This window comes from Pteropus alecto, unplaced genomic scaffold (genome assembly GCF_000325575.1).
Source record: "Pteropus alecto unplaced genomic scaffold, ASM32557v1 scaffold223, whole genome shotgun sequence".
Classification (NCBI taxonomy): Eukaryota; Metazoa; Chordata; class Mammalia; order Chiroptera; family Pteropodidae; genus Pteropus; species Pteropus alecto.
The window spans coordinates 3,473,795-3,492,521 of NW_006434441.1; the positions used below are offsets into that span (position 1 = coordinate 3,473,795).

Sequence of the window (18,727 nt, forward strand, 5' to 3'; positions counted from 1 at the left end):
CAAAATTAAAGATTACAAACAAGAGAACGTGACCTAAGCTTCCAAGTTGAGTGACGGCATGTCAGATTGGATCTTAAAATCCGGCGTAATGCTGTTTACAAGAGACATGCCCAAAATATTAAACAGAGAAGTTGAAAGTAAAGGGACAAGCACACAGAGGCGAGCACTAATCAGCCGGGAGCTGGGCCACTTCATTCACTCAGTGTAGAGCTTCCTCGGGGAAAGCAAGGGGACAGCCACCACACAGTGACCCAGGATTTAATCCACCAAACAGATGAAACTTCTGAACGTGCATGACTGCAAAACACAGAGCGGAAAGGAATGCCCTCGGACTTTTGGCGGGGCCATGGCAGTCAGCTGGCTTGTACTTACTGTGTTTGCGTTGCTACCAGCAGTTCTATGCGCCTGTCGAAGCTCTGTGGTCACTCCCCCTTCACGGACAGAGGCCCTTTCTCTGTGCCCTGTCCTCGCCCAGAGGGCTCTTCCTGTGCTGGGACTTGGAGCCCTGGCTCCCGGCCTCCACTCTCCCCGCTCAACTACATCAGGCCCCTGGCACCCCAACGAAGGCTGCCTGTCTGTCTCCCACAGCTCAGACTGCTGGTTGGAGACAGGCCAGCCCGTACAGCTCCCCACCCCTCGGTGACAGCTCCTGCCTGTGGCATCGGGACAAGCCCCTCACCTGACAGCGGGCAGTCAGTTGTGCTGGAGAAGGCCAAGGCCCTGCCCTTCCCTCTCTGTGCCCCTAATTCATTACCCTGCACTTCCGAACACATCACAGATTTGCTGGCTGTCATGTGCCTATGGCTGCTGAAGGGGTGAAAATCTTCCTGTGTAAAGCACCTGGTTGGGAGTCGAGTGCAGGTGGGCATTTAAAAAAGGTTGTCCACCTTCTACGTGGCTCGGGAAGTCTGTACGCTCGGATGGGTTGGCGTTATTTTTTTGGTGGCATCAGAGCCACACTAAGGCCATGTGGAACATGGATTCTGAGAGCTAATTTTGGCCTGAGTCGTCTACAGACTTCCCTGCACTGACCTCTGTCTTTCTATTTGCATTTGACATCTGCCAGTCGGAGAGTCCAAAAGGTTCAGGACACGGGCCTCCTCAGAGTCTTTGGGGGACTTACGCTGCCACCCGCTACATCATGTGTGCAATGAGAACTCTATCTTGCAGGTGTGAGAAGTTAGCAGTGTGCAAAGCACATTCACACCCGCGGCCTCGTTTGTGATCGGTCTCCACATCTGATGGTCCCAGAGTAAAAGAAGAGGTGCTTGGGTGCTGTGAGCCCGGTCTCGAGCTCAGGGAGTGGGTGTCTGCGTGGAACCGTCACACAGGGCCCCTCCCAGTGGTCGGGCTGGTCTGGGTTGGGCGGGCAGCTGTGCTCTTGCAAAAGACTAAGCCGGCTGCCCTGTCGCCCAGGACCTGGCTCAGGCGGGCACTGGGGTGGCCCCCAGGCCTGAGCAAGCCCCAACAACACCAGCCGTTCTGCTCCTGGGCACAGCCTCCCCTGTGACGCCATCCTGCACAGCAGACCGCAGGGCATCTATGTGCCCCTGTCACTGCACAGAGCAACTGGGCTGCCTGTCCAGGATCCTGGGTGGAGGTGCCTCTACTTATCCATGGAGGCCCCTGGCCTCAGGACATTTGGGGCCCAGCTTCCCCGTGGCGTGGATGAGCCCACAGATACACATCAGCTCAAGCCGTCTAGGGGGCAAGACGCCCTGCCTGCACCGCTCCCCAGTGGAAAGCCTCGACCCCAACTCCCCTGCTGGAAGCTCTGCCCTCCAGGGCCCTTGCAGGGGTCACCAGAGAGGGTCTAGGGACAGGCCCCACACCCCGGGGCTCCCCCTGGAGCCCACAGCCTTGCTTCCTCTTGCCCTCCTCCTGCCACACCCATAGCATGGCAGGTGACCCTGGGCCTGTCCCAAAAAACCTGTGCTCCCTGTATGTGTGCAGATGTCCCCCTGTGGAGCAGTTTTTGGTGCTGTGATGACAGAGGGGACAAGAACACACCCACTGTGCTTACCTCCGTCCCTCAGGGTCTAACAGTACCTGGTGGGGTGGGAGGGGACAATGTGCCTTTGGTTTTGTCATGGTGGCTGTTGCAGGGACCACACCAGCTGATAGTTCTGTCATGGGACTGCGGAGAGAGCAATAGGGATTACTCCTCCCCTCCAGTGGCCCCTCTACTGTCACAGGAGGGTCCGGTTTTCGTGACTGAGACCTGGGCCCGATGACCGTCCGTGGGCAGGATTATGGTGGGGAGATAAGGAGAGCCAGCAGACTGACCGGTGGGCTTTCAACCAGAAGCTTGTGAGGAGCCCTCACTGGGAGGGGAAGTCCTGGGACACGGCGGCCGCCCTGTCCTGCCTGCATCTCTGCTTCCTTCTGAACCACGTCTGTGCCATCCTGGGGACATGTGTGAAACAAGCGTCACATGGCTCCTCAGCTTGTGTGGTGGCTGCAGGGCTGAGCCGGTGAACGTGAGGTGTGTGGCACACCGGTCTCGTGAGGTGAGGACGTGTGGCCCAGACCCGCCCCATGGAGCAGCCATCTGATGTGACAGAGGAAACTCAGTGTGGTGACAAGACGTCCTGTGGGCAGGCGCTCCACTGTCCCAAGGCCCCACTCTCCAGGCTTACAAGACCCGGTTCCTTGTTTGGCAGCAAATAGGCATTTCCCTACGAAAGCCGCTTCCTTGGGCACCCCTGCAGGGTCAGGGGCCTCATCCTCCCTGCAGGAAGTGGGGGCATGGGAAGTCCCTGGGTTGCTGCATCAGGACCCGCCTGTCTCCGGCCCGACCTCAAGCCCTGTGGGCCTAGTGAAGGCCTCTGGTGCGAGTTGAGGGCCAGAGATGGGGTCAGGGATGTGACGGCTTTCAACAGGTGCCGCCAGACATGTTCACGAGCGAGGGGCCTTCTGCAGGTGAGTGGGGCCGGTCCTGCCCCACGGGGAACACAGGCTAGAAGGTGCAGGATGGGAGGCAGCCACTGGGTGAACTCCCTGCCCTCCCTGCTCCCAAGGCCCTGTTTCTGGCTGCTTCTGCCAGCCTGCCCCTGACCTAAGGTGGGGAGCAACGTCGGCCATTCGGCAGCCGGCAGGCTGAGGCCTGGAGAGCAGAAGGGACACATTTTGAGCACAAACCTGGGACTCTCTGCCTCTGAGCGCCCTCCCCAGACCCCTCAGAAGCACTTTGTGTGTTGATTCCTCTGCAGCACTTGCTGCCACATAAATTGATTTGTTTCCTGGTTTCCTATCTACTTTTCTCCCTTTGGGTGTCAAAGACCTTGCCTGCAGCAGTGCCTGACACACGGGGCTCGGTCCATGCAGTGTCTGGAGGAGTGGACACATGCGGGAACAGTGGCAGTCGGGGCTGGGTGGGCACAAGGGTCCAGCCCAGTGGTCCAGTGCACCTTCCAGTTTTCCGTAGATAAGAACCTGTCTGGCTCCTGTCAGCCTGAGTCACCCTCCTGGCAGCAGGGCTGGGCCAGCCCTGTGTGGGCGTCAGGAGGAGACGCAGCCGCACCCGGGAGGCTCTGGGGGCCCAGGTGCTGCCCGGCGTCCTCCGTCTTAGGCTGCAGCTCGGTCTGGAGCCGGGGCTGGGAGGACCTTGGAAGATTCGTTTTCCTAAGCCCCCATGGCTTTGGGTAAGCTCCTTCCACTTCTGCCTTTTCATCTGAAAACTGGGGAGGAAATGTTGTTGGTGTTTACCAAACGTTTTCAGACGGAAGAGCAGGGTTGTGGGGAGATGTTGCAGGCGTGGGCTGCAGGCCCATGTGGGAGACCTGGCCACGGCAGAGGTCGGGGGACCACGCAGACACGGGCTGGCTCGCAGGTAGCAGGAGGCTGGCACGAAGGAGGAAAGCCTGTCTCTCGTCTTCCCGTGTTGGTGGAAGCATGGGGGCTGGGGACACGTTCTGTGGAATGACAGGGAGGATGGTGCGGGCTCCCTGAAAAATACTCATAGGTCCGACAGGCAGTGGGGATGGTGGTAGCCGTCACAAATTTGTTCCAACCGATGCTTGTCACCTGAGAAGAGGCCCAGGTGGACAGAACGTCTCGTTTCTCAAGAGGAGTCAGATGTTCTGATTGTAGTATGTGCAGTATTTGATTAAATAGAATGATAAGGTGAGCAAATGAAATATTGAGTGTGGGGCCTGCGGGCGCAGGTGTGAGTGGGCAGGGGGGAGACCCGCAGGTCGGCTCTGAGGGCTCGGCCTCTGGGGCCAGGTGCACCTGGTGCACTCTTTCTCCCTCTGGGTCTCAATTCCTTGAGGTCAGGAGGGGCTGGCAGACCCCGGGGTTCACAGGTGCTGCGTGTTTTTCAGAATTGAAGGTTTGTGGCAGCCCTGCATCCAGCACCTCTGTCGGTACCACTTTTCTAACAGTATTTGCTCACTTTGTGTTTCTGTGTCACATTTTGGTAAACTTCACAATATTTTGCACTTCATTATTATTGTGTGTTACGGTGATCTATGCTCAGTCATCTTTGAAGTGGCCGCTGCAATTGTTTTGAGATGCTGTGAACTGCACCCATAGGACACAGGGCCCTTAGTGGACAAGTCTCGTGTGCGTTCTGACTGCCACCTGACTGGCCAGTCCCATATCTCTGTCCCTCTCCTCGGGCCTCCTTTGTCCTTAAGTCACAACAATATTGTAGTTAGGTCGGTTAATAACCCTATGGTGGTCTTTAAGTGATCAAGTGAAAGGAAGAGTCACATGTCCACTCCCGATGAAGACACTGGGCAGATTATTGAAGTGACAACCAAGGATTGAAAATGTCATATAAACTCTGCCGATAAAGCAGTGACAGGTCCGAGAGGACTAATACCCTCTTTGAAAGAAGATCTCTGGTGAGTAAAATGCTATCCAACGGCATCACATGCTACAGAGAAATTGTTAATGAAAGGAGGAGTCAGTCTGTGTGGCAAACTCCATTGTTGTCTTATTTTGAGAAATTTCCACCCACCTACAGTGACTGCCAGCATGATTGGTCAGTAGCCATCAGCATCAGGGCAGACCCTCTGGGACAGACCCTCCCTCAGAAAAAAGATTGCGACTTGCTAAAGGCTCAGATGATGATTGATGTTTTTTAGTAATAAATTTAGTAATAATTAGTATTTTTTAGTTAAGGTATGTATGTGTGTGTGTGTGTATTTAAGATAGAATGCTATTACATTGTATAGACCTAATAGACTATAGTGCAATGTGAACAGAACTTTTAGATGTGCTGGGAAACCCAAGAATTCTTGTGACTTGCTACTTTGAGGTGGTGTGGCCCTGAGCCACAGTGTCCCCAAGGTCTGCCTGTAGAAGTGGGCACAACCCCTGTGCCCACTGCAGGCCGTGCACGCTCTGCCTGCCTGTCTTTCTCATGAAGGGACCATACCCAGGCTGCGGGAAGCATGCAGCTAAAAGGCCAGCAAGGTATAGCAACCACCGCGCATGTACCAGCCAACAGATGGCCGGTACTCTTCAGGGTTTGTGTTGCATGGCGACCAACTGGCTCAGTTTTCCAGAGGCTGAGGGTTAGTCAGCATGTGAGACCCTCACACTAAAACTGGGGAAGTCCTAGAAAACCCTGGTGGCCGCCGCCCAGCTTGCGAGCACATGGAGAGCTTTCTCTTCAACCCATGTGAGGCTTTGGGGTTGTCCTTTCATTTTGACCAAAAAACCTCCCAAAATTTCGAAGTATTGGTGGAACAAACCATTGCCCTGTTCGATGTGAGTTTATCTCGTAAGAACGAGCACCCTTCTTGCTCTCGGGAATGGTGCGATGGAGCAGAGAGGAGAAGCGGCAGCCGCCTGGCAGGATGGCCATGCAGAGGGCAGCATGGGACCTGGTTCAGACCCTGCCTTGGCCTGGAACGGGCAAGGGAGTTAGTCTCTTGGAGCTTTGATTTCTTATTCTACAAAGTGAGCGCAAGTACTCACACATCTCAAGAGTGGGTGCAAACATGCCTGCCTGGCACAGCTTGTTATTGTTGTGTTGGGAGGACCAAGAGAGATCTGCATAAGAGAGGAGGCCACAGGGCCCGAGCAGAGCAGGTAAGACACATGGCTGTCCCCTTCCCAGTTCCTGTCCCTCTCCTGCCTGTGGAGAAGCTGCCCAATAAGGCTTGCCCCCAGAGCCAAGACAGCAAGAGCAAACGTGTATGTCTAGACATGCAAGATAAGTATATAAAAGTGGCTCTCAGTGCAGACACACACCTGACCCCGGAGTTACTGGGCTAAATTGCCTTGGAGGACTAAGCCAGGTGAGCCCTGAGGCCCGGGGAGAGCAGCCTCCTTGTCCAGCAGTGAAGGTGACAATTGACTTTACACACAGTCTCCTGACTGCTCGTCAGCGGCCAGAGGGCAGACTTGGTCACCCCATGTGGTTGTTTGGTGGGCAGCGGTTCCCAGGAGAGCCTGTCTCCAAACCTGACCTGCTGTTGATTTGGCCGAGGTGGACTCGGCCCTCAGCAGGGCTGGGCAGGTGCGGATGACAGAGATGTCATGCTACATTATCCCTCTTCCTCCTCTGCATACCAGTTTGTTACCCACGTCTTAGAAAGAGTAACTAGAGCCTCTACACTATTATCTCAGCAAAACTCTACAAGATGGGACAACTGCCCATATTGTGTGCTGTGTGCTGTGACACTCAGGCACACAGGAGTCCAAGGGCAAGATTCAGCCATGCAATTTAAGGGGCACACTTGTCTACCCGAAACAGCAGCTTAACTTCTTACCAACAGAGCTAGGGTGACACAGATGCAGCTCCAGGAGGCACAGCTGAATCGAAGGTCATTGAGGGTGTCTGATAAACTGGATTTATCAGGAGGGATTGTTCTCTGCAAGGGAACAGGACCTGTGGGCTGATAAGGTGGGAGGTTGGAGTTGGGACATGGGAAGGTTTCTTTCTGGAAAGTCTGGGAGCAGTCCCCTCTTCCTCCCTCTGTGGGGCGCTGGAGCCAGCGGGGTCTGACTGTATGTGTCCCTCCCCGACTGCACTCAGTGATGTCATGTTGGTGGCTCGAAATTGTCCGTGGTGAAAGCACTCACAATGGAGGAACCAGCGAATGCTACAAATCGGAACTCTTTTTTTGAAACCCAGCTGTAACACTAGTCAGCACCTGCTGCTTTGCCTCCAGGCTCGGTCCCCCAGACCACAACCTGGTGTCACCATTGTCCACTGTGCCCAGGGCAACCTTAAAATGAATCTGACAGTGTCACTCTCTGGTTCACTTTTCTTTAAGCTAAGTTCCCTGCCTTTCCTCCTCTGGCTCCTGCCCCAAATGCTGCTTTAACTCCAACACCATGAATAATCAGATTCAAAAAACACAACATGTCAGTTTCCTCATTTGGCGCAGGCTGTCTAGGACCAGCCTTCCTGCTTGGTACCTAGTAACGCCAGAAAAAACGCATTGCTGAAAATCTGAGGCTTCAAAGAATGGCCGGGAGGTGGAGCCGAGCCTCGGCCTTCACCCCAGAAGCCTTGGCCAGATTCTAAGGCTGCCGCTAAGCTTGGCAGCATTGGGAGGTTCGGGGTGGTTGGTGAAAAAGTTTGTGCTTTATCTCCCACTGAGGAGCAAGGTCCAATGGACCCCCAGATTTGGATTGGGACCCCAGGCGGTCAGGTGTGAGTGGCTAGCACAGCCACTGAATGGCCTTTAGCCCCGCTGGGGTGAGGGTACCTGGGCTGCCTTGCCTTGGCCTCCCTACCCAGTGGAGGCCAGCATGGTCTCCTCTGGATAAAGACGTCACCCAAGCCTCATATGATCCCTGTAGTGCTCTCTGTGCAGAGTCTAGAAGTAAGATGTAATTGGGCACAGAGCAGGTGGCCTGTTCACCGGAGGAAAATACAGCAGGAGAGGACCTGGTGGGTTCAAGCCGGGGAGGGGCAGCCTTTATGAGAACCACAAGTGACATGTTCAAGGATTTAAAAGACAAGATCAAAACTTTTGGCAGAGAACTAGAAAATATACAAAAAAGGAACCTAATGGAAATTCTAGAACTGAGAGATGCAATGAACTGAAATTGAGAAAGAGCTGGCATGTATGTGCTGAACGCTGTGCGGGAGTTGACAGTGGAGGCTAAGCCTGTGGCCTCCATGCCCTTGCCTAGTGTCACCCCTGGGAAATGGATGGCCCGGGTTTCCTATTTTAGTGCAAGTGGGACTTGGTCGCTTCTGCTGTCACTAACGTCTAATTGGGCAGGGCTTGGCACGTGGACGGCACCAGACACAATCGTGGTGCCTGGAGCTCAGAGGGAAAAATGGGGCCCAGCAGGGAGGGCTGAGCCCATTATACTTGATTCGGGAAGCAGAGTGAGGGGCTGAGCAGCAGAACTGAGAATGAGTTGAGTCAGAGACTTCCCGTACTGAGAAGTCATAGGGCCACCAGCCTCCTTGGGACGAAACCAAGAGTCAAGCTGTGGCCAGAGGCGTGGGGATAGGCCAGGGGCTTCCCCTCCCCACCGGGGGCAAGGGAAGGGTTGACTGGGTCAGGGGCGTGTGACCGACCTTGCCCACCTCACCTGGGATGAAGGGCACACACAGCAGCCGTCTATTGTTTGAGCATTTCCTGCATGTCAAGGTCAGGGCTCAGCACAGCACGCACAGTGCCGTCCTGGTAGTCACTGTCACACGGCTTCTGTTATTAGCCCTAGTTAGCAGTAGAGAAGCCATGAGCAAGAGAGCCCGTGTACATGTTCTGGGTGGTCCAGCTCATAAAGGACATGGGAGGATGCAGCCCAGTCGCCTGGCTTCAAGCTCGGTCCTGGGGACAGCCATCCTCAGACCCAGGGAGGCCTGTAGGCACAACAGGTGAAGGCACAGATTTGGGAAAGGTGGGGACACCAGCCTCCATGCTGAATTCGGGTTGGGGACAGCGGCGTTCCCAGGAGATGCCCTGTGGGCAAGACCTTGACTGTGGGCTCACACACACCTCCTCCTTCAAGCAGTCCTCCCGAACCAACAGAGACAACAGAACCAACAGAGACAACAGAGCACGCCACAAAGGTAGATACGCTCTCTTCTCACGTGTGCTTCTGGGAGATGACTCCCAGATGACTCCCCTGGCAGATGACTCCCTCCAGGTCACACGTGAGAACAGAGCAGGGATGTGTACGAGCCATTTGCCCCTCTATTCAGACAACCGGGGAAGTGACTTGATTTCTGCAGAAATGTTCCATTTGCTCTGACGAGGGACTCTTTAGAAATTGGATTCCTGTGTGAACTTCCTCTCATTTATTTTTTATTGAGATGTGACTGACATGGCGTATTGGTTTCGAGGGCAGAATGCAGTGGTTTGCCCGTCACCACACGTAGTCATGTCATTTTTTTCTTGTGATGAGAACCTCGAGGGTGTCCTCCCTCAGCCGCCCTCAGCCATGCAGCTTGGCCGTCCTCCTCAATGGCTCACCCCTCATTCGGGCGCAGACTCCAACTCACTTGGAGAACCATCAGGCTCACCACACTGGCTGCGGCAGGAGGAAGGCCCCGGCCAAGAGTTAGGGCCCCTGCGTCCTTCCCTTCCTGGGCCTTTCTGGGTCTTCTCCCAGCAGTGACAGGGTGAGACAGCAGGGGTGGGGGGTGGCCAAGCTCCCAAGCAGTCCTGAGACGCCACAATCTGCTTCTGTCCTGGCATGAGCACCCTGGTCACAGTCACCCGGGGCCCTCTTTGCCTTTGTTCTGTCCACAATCAGGAGGGTGCTGACCTCTTCCTAAGGCTCTAGAATGTAGTGGGGAAGGAACGAGTGTTGCTCATGTCTACTGTGGGCCACAGCTGTCCCTTCCAACCAGTATCCCCCCTTCCCTCCCAGTGAGGTGACTTGTTCAAGGCCACCCAGGCCTCAAGTGGCAGAGGTAGAATTTGGATCCATTTCTGTCCCAGTGCTGAGCTCACCCTAACGTTCCCAAGACCGTAACCTCAGAGATATGGACAACAGGGACAGAGCTGGTGTCAAGGTCCCTTCCAGGACACTGGCTCGGGAACCGGAGTCAGAAAACTCCAGGGAAAGCTACCACCACTCGTTTCTGTAAATAAAGTCAGACGGAACCCAAGCAGCCTGTCCGTTGACAGATTGTTGGCTGTGTTCAAGCTGCGATGCTGAGCTGGGTAATCATGGGGTGGCGTGGCCTCAAGCCCTACCCCATCTGCCACCTGGTTCTTTTTACAGAATGGTCACAGTCCCTGGTCCAGAGTCCAGCAAGGCTGTCCGCCCTTCAAAGGACACAATGTGACATGAGACCGTCCCTGTGCTGGGGCCCTGCCCCTCAGATATTTCTACTCAGATCTGTTTTTTAAGTCAACACACAGCCCCAGGGCACCTGTGGGCAGATGAGGCCCCGGGTAGGGTCCCGTGTGCTTGTCCTGCCCGGGAGCTCAGTGCAGGGAAATGGAAATCTTCGTTTTGCGGAAATTGCCCTCCTGGGGAAAAGGCAGGCCAGTTACGACACCGACTTGCGACACCCGCAGGGCCGACGGTGACAACAGCGAGGTTTCTCTTTTTGGAAATGTGAGGAATTTCCGTTTCTGAGTGGGGCAGGGCGCAGTGGCTGGTCCGGGTGAGGGACTATCTTCTTTATAAGCAGCTCCTCTGGGCCCGAAATGGCAGTCCTCACTGCCAGTGCTGCCACAGGATGGGGATCTGCAGCCCCAGCCACTTCATTTTCCTCCTCCTCTTCCTGTTCCCTGCAGAGACAGCCTGCCGCCCTTCAGGGAAGAGGCCCAGCGAGATGCAAGCCTTCAGGTAGGGCCGGTGCGGGCAGGGTGGACACGGCATAGCCCTCTGGGGAGGGTGCTGGGAAGGGACTGCCACTGCGGGGCCGTCTGAACTTGTGCTTATGCTTAGCTGGCATTGGGGGCCCAGCCAACTTCCCAGAGACCCGAGCAACTCAGCAGGTGACAGACAGGCATGTGGCCAGGATCCAAGGCGGGGTTTATGCCTAGTGTGCCCGGCAAAGAAGCAGAGAGGGTGCCAGGGGCAGGGCCGCCCCCAGCTCTAGGTGATGGTTAGTGATGTGTATCTGTGCTGACGACACCTTGGAGCGTCCTGGCCCCTGGAGCCTCAGGTTCCCCACTGTGACATGGGGTTCAGGATGGCCCTCCGCCTGCCTTGTAGGGTGGTCGTGAAGATAACAGTGTGACAGTGCTCTGTGAACTGTAAAGTGCCCAAAACTATTATGAATTTTAAATATTGGGTCAGAGGCTTTGCGAGATGTCACCATTACTGTTGTGAAAATGACAGGCCACCGTGTGTCTGCGTCTGCCCTCCACCCTGTTAGCCAGTCCTGAGCATGTCCAGAGACTTCGCCCTCTGGCCTGAACAGCGAGTCAAACTCTGCACGGGGCAGGTGCGCCCCTCTCATGTGGGAAGGTGGGCTCTCCATCCCCATCTGCTGGTGGCTCCAGGAGGGGCTCTTTAGTCCCGTCAGAGAGGCGCTCACCTGGAACTGGGAGATATTACAAAAGGTCAAATGCTCACCTGTGCGAAGAGCTTTACAGTTTGCCCAACTACTTCTCCACACTCGTGGTCCCTTGCAGCTACCGGGTAAGAGGTGTTGTCAGCCACACTTCCAGGACAGGAGTCAGGCCCAGGTCCAGGGTAGGCTGGAGGTAGCAGGACATGGAGGGTCACACAATCTCACAACCAGTGGGGCCCCAAGAGGAAAAGGCTGAGGGCCAGAAACAGGCCACTGGATGAGCTGGACAGGAAGCTGCCCCTGCCGGCCCCTGGTGGATAGAAGACACGCTTTGGGACAGACCCCCACTCCCTGGACACAGAGTGAGTTACTGTAAGGTGCTCTGTCCTTTGAAACTTCCAACATTGTGTTGTGGTGGCTGCTAGCCTAAAATGACTCTTTAAATTTACATTTAAATGAATAAAAACAGAATAAAATTAAAAAATTCGGACCCTCAGTCACATTGCATTTTAAGGCTCAATGGCCATGCAAGGCTGGCAGCTGCCACATGGGGTGGCAGGCAGAATGTGTGTGCACCTGGAGGGCCTGCAGGCTGGTGCTGCTCAGGGCCCAAGTCCAGGGCTCCTCCTGGGACCTGAGGATGAGGAGTGGGAGAGCCTGGGCTGACCCTTGTGTACTTCTCCTGCCATAGGCGTATGAAAGCGACACTGGGGCCGGGCCCAGTGCTGTCCACCACAGCGGCCCTTTTATGTTTCAGGATCTGGGACGTTAACCAGAAGACCTTCTACCTGAGAAATAATCAGCTCGTTGCCGGATACTTGCAAGGACAAAACACTAAGTTAGAAGGTGAGAGGTAGCTGGGAACACCGATGTGGGCTCTGGGTCACCCTGCCTGGATTTGCAGTATGGCGGCCTCTGTGTGACATCTTGACCCTGCTGGGGAAGCCCGGCCTCTAAGGGCCACATTTGAGGGAGGTCCCAAGAGGGCAGGGAGGGGCAGAGCCTAGGAGCCACCACCTGTAGGCACGGTGGTCCCAGGGCCACAGCTGAGGCTGGGGGGACCAGATGGAGCCTATGCACCAACCTGTGCCTAGCCGGGCCCGTATCCCTGTGCCTGGACTTTGATGCCCCACTCCCACGATGAGCGCATGGCATAGACAGGCTGGCCTCCCATTTCTACTGGCGGCCCAGAGGCCATGGAGGGACAGGCGGCTCAAAGCCACCACATCTTGGGTCCCATTCTGACTTGTGTGTGATTCCCAGCGTGGGCCACACACCAGTTGGCCGGAGTCAGGTGTCTGAGAGCAGTTAGATATGTGCTTGTCTGGTCTTCTGTTTGGGTGCAGATCAGAAAGATGGGCCCCGCTGGTCTGATGACCTTGCTTTAGGTCAGGGGCAGAACAAGCCCAGGGAGAGGCCAACTGTTGGCTGTCTTGGCCTCTCCACCCCCACAGCCTGACCGTTTGCTCTGCTCCCCTCAGAGAAGCTCAATGTGGTGCCGGTTGAGCCGCATGCCATGCTCCTGGGGATCCATGGAGGGAAGCTATGCCTGTCCTGTGTCAAGGTGGGAGACGAGATCAGGCTGCAGTTGGAGGTGAGGACTCGCCCAGACAGCAGTCACTCATGTTCTTCCTCATGGCTCGTGGGCCAGCTAGGACCTGGCCCTTCCCTTCCACATGGGGTGCTGGGGCTCGGCGGGCCCTGGGGCGTCCGGACGGTTCCCTTCCCTCAGGCTGTCTCTGCATGGCCACCCAGAGCTCTGGGGGCAGCTTGTACCTCCCAACAGCACAGCTGCTGGTTTCTAAGGGGGATTATTCCAGAACCACAAACACTTATGAAACGCTTGCTTGCATCACACTGCTAATGTCTCCTTGGCCAAAGCCTGTGTCACATGGCTGAGTCTAGCCTCAGCGGGGGAGGGGCTACATGGGGTCAGCACCAGGAGGAGGTTCCTGTGGGGCCCTCAGTTTCTGTGTGCCACTCTCTTGTCCCAGGGCTCCCCCTTAGATGTTCCTTCCTCCAATGAAGTCCTGTCTAGGCCCTCCTCAGTCCTTGTCGACTCAGACCCATGGGCTGTCCCCCTCACCTGGGGCCCCGTACCCCTTGGCCCCGTGCAGGATGATGGGCTGCCCGCAGTGGGGACAGACAGCTTTGTCTCAGGAGCTTATGGACCAAATCTTAACCCACAGTGGCCATACTGAGGCACTGCCTCTGCTCATGTGCTGTGTGTTCACTAGACTCACGGACCCCTGGCCAGAGTGGCCAGACTTTCCCGAGCCAGGGTGTGACAATGCCGCAGCCTCTTTATGTGGCTGTTGTCCTACAAGGCCTGGACTTGTGGGGTCCTGTGGGGTGCCTGGACCCCAGTGTGGGGTAGGGGGAGGTGGCACCGGAGCCCTCACCTGTCTACTCCGGCTCCCAGGAAGTCGACATCACTGACCTGAGCAGGACCCAGGAGCAGGGCAAGCGCTTCACCTTCATTCGCACGGACAGCGGCACCACCACCAGCTTTGAGTCTGCTGCCTGCCCGGGCTGGTTTCTATGCACGGCACTGGAGGCAGACCAGCCCGTCAGCCTCACCAATAGGCCCGAGGAGGCCGTCATTGTCACCAAGTTCTACTTCCAGCAAGACTAGAGGAGCTGCCACCCCGTCCCACTGCCAGCACAGGGGCTATGGGAGCCCTGGCATTGGGACCCTTGTCCAGCCCCTCATCTGCCCCTGCAGTAGCCTTTCTAAGGGGCAGCTTGAACCAGCGCAGCTCAAAGCCCTTCAGTGTCATCCATGCCTTCCCGGGAACACCTAGGCCTCCTGGCCAGTGTGACGTCCTCTGCTCTCCTGTCCACCCTCCCCCCATTCCCTCAAGCCACTTGCTTACCTCTCACCAAGTGGCTCCCAACCTTGTTTTGCAAACTGTGGGAAGCAGTAGTTCCAGGTCTGTGGCTCGACGGCAGGCAAGGGCTTCCTGGTGTTTGTGGGAGCGCATCCCAAGCAATCTGAATGAGAGCTCTTCGCTTGGTGATGGCATCCTTCCTAGGGGTGGAAGACGTCCTGTGCCTGTGAGACAGTAGAGAGAGCAGGTCTCCTTTTCCTTTTTCTTCCTTGTTTTTGTGATGGCCTAACCTGTAAAAATGAAAGCACACACTCCGAGCTGGTCCCTAATTCTTTCTTTCCTAAGTGTTCCCTGAGTCTAGACCCTGCTGCCCTGGTCCTGAGCACCATCTCCACTCCAGACCTCTCATGGCTGCCAGCAGCGCCCCCAAAGCTCCAGTCCCCAAAGCAGAGTGCAGCTGGCCCCAGTCCCTTCTGACCTCCTCAGGGTTGACTTGCTCCTGGCCATTTCAGCACTTCTGACTCAGGCTTTTTGGAGAGATGCGTGTGCGTCTGTCTGTCCCCCCCAGACTAGATTAGGGACTGTGACTTGCATGTGTCTCAGGTCGTCGCAGGGCTGAGCACGTGCTTGACTCTCAACAGGTGCTCACAGGTGGGTCGTATATGTCGAGTGGAGCGTCTTCTGCCCCTTGTGACTTAAGCTCTCTTTGTTTTACAATAAAACCTTGAAAATGCATCTATGTTTCCAGCTATGTCTGTGGCCCCCAGGCTCAGGGCAGAGGGTGCAGGGAGACGGGGAGGCTGACGGCTTTCTCATCCAACGGGCCTGGTGCCTTCCTCTGAGCCCGTCCCTCCTGGGGCCTCACTGTCCCTGGACACATGAGGACGTGCCTCCCTGAAGAAAGGTGTGTAGCAGCAGTAGCCCTGAACCAAAAACAACACAACCCCCATCACAGAACACCTGGTGGCCTGTGTCCATATGATGCAGCTCAACAGCCGATATGGGACTACGGCAGCTGCCCACAGTGGAGCAGGGAGCCCCACTCACAGAAGCCGAGAGCACGGCTCGCTCACGTAGAGTTCAAAACAACCAAAGCTTGTGTGGAGGCTATGCAGACGAGCATGAGGAGAGGTGAAACCATGCTGTCCCCGAAGGCTGGTGGTGGGGACTGCGTGACACGGGGTGGGGTAGAGGGGTCAGGCAAGAGCAGCAGAGCTGTAGGATCCTGGTAGCACTCTACACCTTGGCATGGATGCGGCCGGCCAGTCTTCTGTGTGTTTGTGTCGTATTTCATGACTCTGGAATGTCCACAGATAAAAGGTCAGCACCTGGGGGGTGAGGGAGTGGGCACCTGGGAAACAAGGGTTGGGGGGGAGGAAGTTGGCGGGGGGACGTCGCATTTGGGCCCACTAGGTGCATGTGCAAGCTTGTAGGAGCCACTGCTCATCAGACATCCCCCAAATGGTCTGCGAGTGGGGTGCTGTCCTCCCTCCTACCTGAACCCCCTGCTGGGCCACCAGCTGCAGTGTAATCTTGGCCACCTGGCTTGTTTCAGGACAGTGTGACTCAGACGGGGTTTCTAGATGGAGCTCCCTGAGCCCCTCTGCCAGGTGCCTGGGAGCACACCCCTAAAGGAGAGCTGAGTGGTGGGCTACACCCCTCACCCTGCCTTGCTCTCTGATCCCAACTGGGCTGGTTTGAGAGTGGCCAGGGTGAAGCCAAGACATCAGCATGCCAGGGCCCGGACCCCTGGACCATATGGCTCCTGACTTAAGTGCCAGGTGGCTGACCTGTGGACTCGCTCCTATACCCCAACCCAGGAGCACACATGCCAACCCTGCCCACACGAGAACCCAAGGCCATGCCTGCAGGGGAAACGTAAGCTTTGTCATAGTCATTGGTGGGTGGTGGATGGCATACATAAAAGACATAAACGAAAAGGCCAGGACTCTCCTTACAGGGAGGACTGGGTCGGGGGGGAGACAGCCATGCCTGTCCTCTCCCAGGGGATTCCACGCGGAGTCAGATGATCAGAGCAGAGGGTGATCTGGGTGGCAGTGACCTCAAACTGTGTCCCCTTGTTACTCCACCTCCCCTCGAGGATCTCCTTGCCAAGGGACAGGACCATCTGTATCCAGTGTCAAGGTGGCCTTCCCGGGTGGTTGGAGTCACTGTGGCACCTCCATCTTTCTCTTCGGTGGTGTTCTAGTGAGTTGCAGAAGTCTGCTTTTGTCACTGGCCTGTGGCTGGAGCATGGGGATGGGGGCAAGGTTGGCAGGGGCAGATCCTGCCAGCCCGGCCAGTGACAGTCAATGTTATAGCCACTGTGAAGCATGAACAGGCCCGGGACACTCTGAAGCCTAACCCCTCACCGCCTGCCTTCCGTAGGGTACATAATCCCTTGCTAGGCACTGACTACTCCTACGTGGCCTACAAACCCAGCCTCCGGGGTGACTTCCCGGGGAGACGCGGAGGCCCCCTGCTGGTTCTCAGTCGCCTGGTCTCATAGCCCCCAGCAGGACTATGGCCAGGCCCCATCTGCATGGTGCCTATGGGGCCTTCCAGGGGTGCTATTTGAACCCTTAATATAGGTACTGAGCACTCTGCATTTTGCAACCTCTGGAACACCTGGCCTCTTACCTGAAACTGACTGAGCTCATTTAGACATGTCGTGAAGTGTATAGGCTCCGTGGGCATTTCCCACCCACTCTTCTGTTTGCTCAGAATTCTCTGTCTTGGAGACCTACCTGGCCCGTGTCCTCTGCCGAGGCTACTGCCCAAATGGAGCCTTCTAGAGGTCTTTCCTGACCACTCATCTCAGGTGGCATCTGCCCCAAAGCCACCTATATCTCCTTGACTTGTCATTGTGCCTCACTTTATTATTCTTTCTACCAATATTAGCCCTGACATCATGCTTGTTTGCTTGTTTGCTTGCTGACATCCATTTCCCTGCTACATCATGGCAGGAGTGGTCCCCCACACCAGTGTCCTATCGTCAACTCCACAACCTTCATCATGGAGCAGCAGCTCTATGTCACATCCAGCCATGGAGTCCATACACAGAGGCCAGAAGTGGGGCCTGTTCAAATATACAGCGTGTGTGGTGGTGTTCTGCACAGTTAATGTGTTTTTCCGTTGTGTCTCTCTCTTATGCTGAGGGCGAATAATTCCTTCTACTGTGGCAGACGCGGGGACTCAGGTGCACTAACTGGGTATCTGCGTCATCGCTGCGAAAGTCAGTCTCAGTGGGGAGGTGTGGAGGGACAAACAAGAAAGAGAGAGAAGGATGAACAGGAATTCAGGCTCACAGCAGAGATTGCATGAGCCACAATGAGAACAGTATGAGAGGCCATTGTCCCAAACATTCTGGGCCTTGCCACCTGGGCAAGCTTCTAAGGCCCGGCCTATACCTTGTTCTCAGAAAAACCCTGGAGGCCATCCCTGCTGCTGGTGGGCCGCCAGCTCCCAAATTCTTGTTTCTGTTGTACATGTCCTGTGACTTCCTCCCACCAAGTAGGTCCAGGCTCACCTGTAGGTATCCAAACAAAATGTCCGTGTGCTTCAGGAGAGCAGAGCTCTGAAGTCACAGGCACCTCCACCCCTGCAGAGCAGAGCGGCTCCCTGGAGAAAGTGCGTTTTACCCTGAGGCCCTTGGTGGGGAGAGTGTGTGCTGCCCTGAGCAGGGAAGAGGGCAGCCAGCAGTAGGGACGGCTGGTGTCCAGAAGCCCACTTTTGGGTGGCTGGGCGCCATAAAAGAAAAAAGTCTCTGACTTGAAGTCTGAAGGCCCAGAAGTAAGGTCCAGCTTCACGGCCAGCAGCTGGGTGACTTTGAACAGGCTGCTGAAGCTTCTTAAAGCTCATTCCACTTGGTAACCGAGGTCACAGCACTTGTTGGGCTGTTTTGACAGTTGTCATGTGAAAGTCTCTGTGCAAATGTGTTCTGTAAAGCCACTGTCTCCAGGGCCTCCGGCTGCAGAAGAAAGCCAAGCAGATGACTCTGTCGGAGTGTCCTGGTCCTGATGTAATACCACCCCCACCCAGTGTTTCTGGGGTGACCCAGAGAGGGGCCCTCACTTGTGCCCATGGGGCCCGTCACCCAGATCTTCCACACTGTCCCCTCTTATCCATCCATGTCTACACCAAGGGCCGTCTCTCCAGATGATCCCCAAGCCTTGTTTCTCAAGGTGCCCAGGGGGTTCCAAGAAAATAAGAGAATATTTCTCCAGCTCTGTACCACTAGGTGGTACCTGTGTCCCCAGACAGCACTCAATGCTGTCCGACAGTCCCCGTGAGAAACTTGGCCTAGGATCATTTGTTTCAGTAGGACACTCGCTTCCAAGCAGATGTAACATGTGCAGGTGTGGTATGGGCCGACCAGATGAGAAGAGAAACACGTGGAAGCTGTGTGTTGAGATGTGGCCCCTCGCCTCCTGCCCATACTGTCCACATGGCCATACTGTCCATACCACCACACCATCCACACCACCCATGC

The 18,727-nt window shown here is 55.9% G+C and overlaps 1 protein-coding gene across 2 annotated transcripts; it reads left to right on the forward strand.

The window, feature by feature from the left end:
* Positions 1 to 3,563: 3,563 nt before the first annotated feature.
* Positions 3,564 to 14,970, forward strand: LOC102893974 (interleukin-1 receptor antagonist protein). Of its 2 annotated transcripts, XM_025045024.1 has the most exons (5): positions 3,564 to 3,644; positions 10,680 to 10,731; positions 12,162 to 12,250; positions 12,886 to 12,998; positions 13,827 to 14,970. In XM_025045024.1, exons 1-5 carry the CDS (start codon positions 3,635 to 3,637, stop codon positions 14,037 to 14,039), a joined length of 477 nt encoding a protein of 158 aa, XP_024900792.1. In that variant the 5' UTR covers positions 3,564 to 3,634; the 3' UTR covers positions 14,040 to 14,970. The 2 variants fall into 2 exon arrangements, with proteins under 2 accessions (XP_024900792.1, XP_006909525.1); XM_006909463.2 differs by lacking the exon at positions 3,564 to 3,644 and having other exon boundaries at positions 10,592 to 10,731.
* Positions 14,971 to 18,727: the final 3,757 nt, after the last annotated feature.

Bases quoted from the DNA above. Each gene is read 5' to 3' on its own strand.
- LOC102893974 (XM_006909463.2), top strand. From the start codon at position 10,622: ATGGGGATCTGCAGCCCCAGCCACTTCATTTTCCTCCTCCTCTTCCTG. The intron at 12,251-12,885 runs GTGAGAGGTAGC...TGCTCCCCTCAG, and splicing joins ACAAAACACTAAGTTAGAAG to AGAAGCTCAATGTGGTGCCG. The intron at 12,999-13,826 runs GTGAGGACTCGC...TCCGGCTCCCAG, and splicing joins AGATCAGGCTGCAGTTGGAG to GAAGTCGACATCACTGACCT.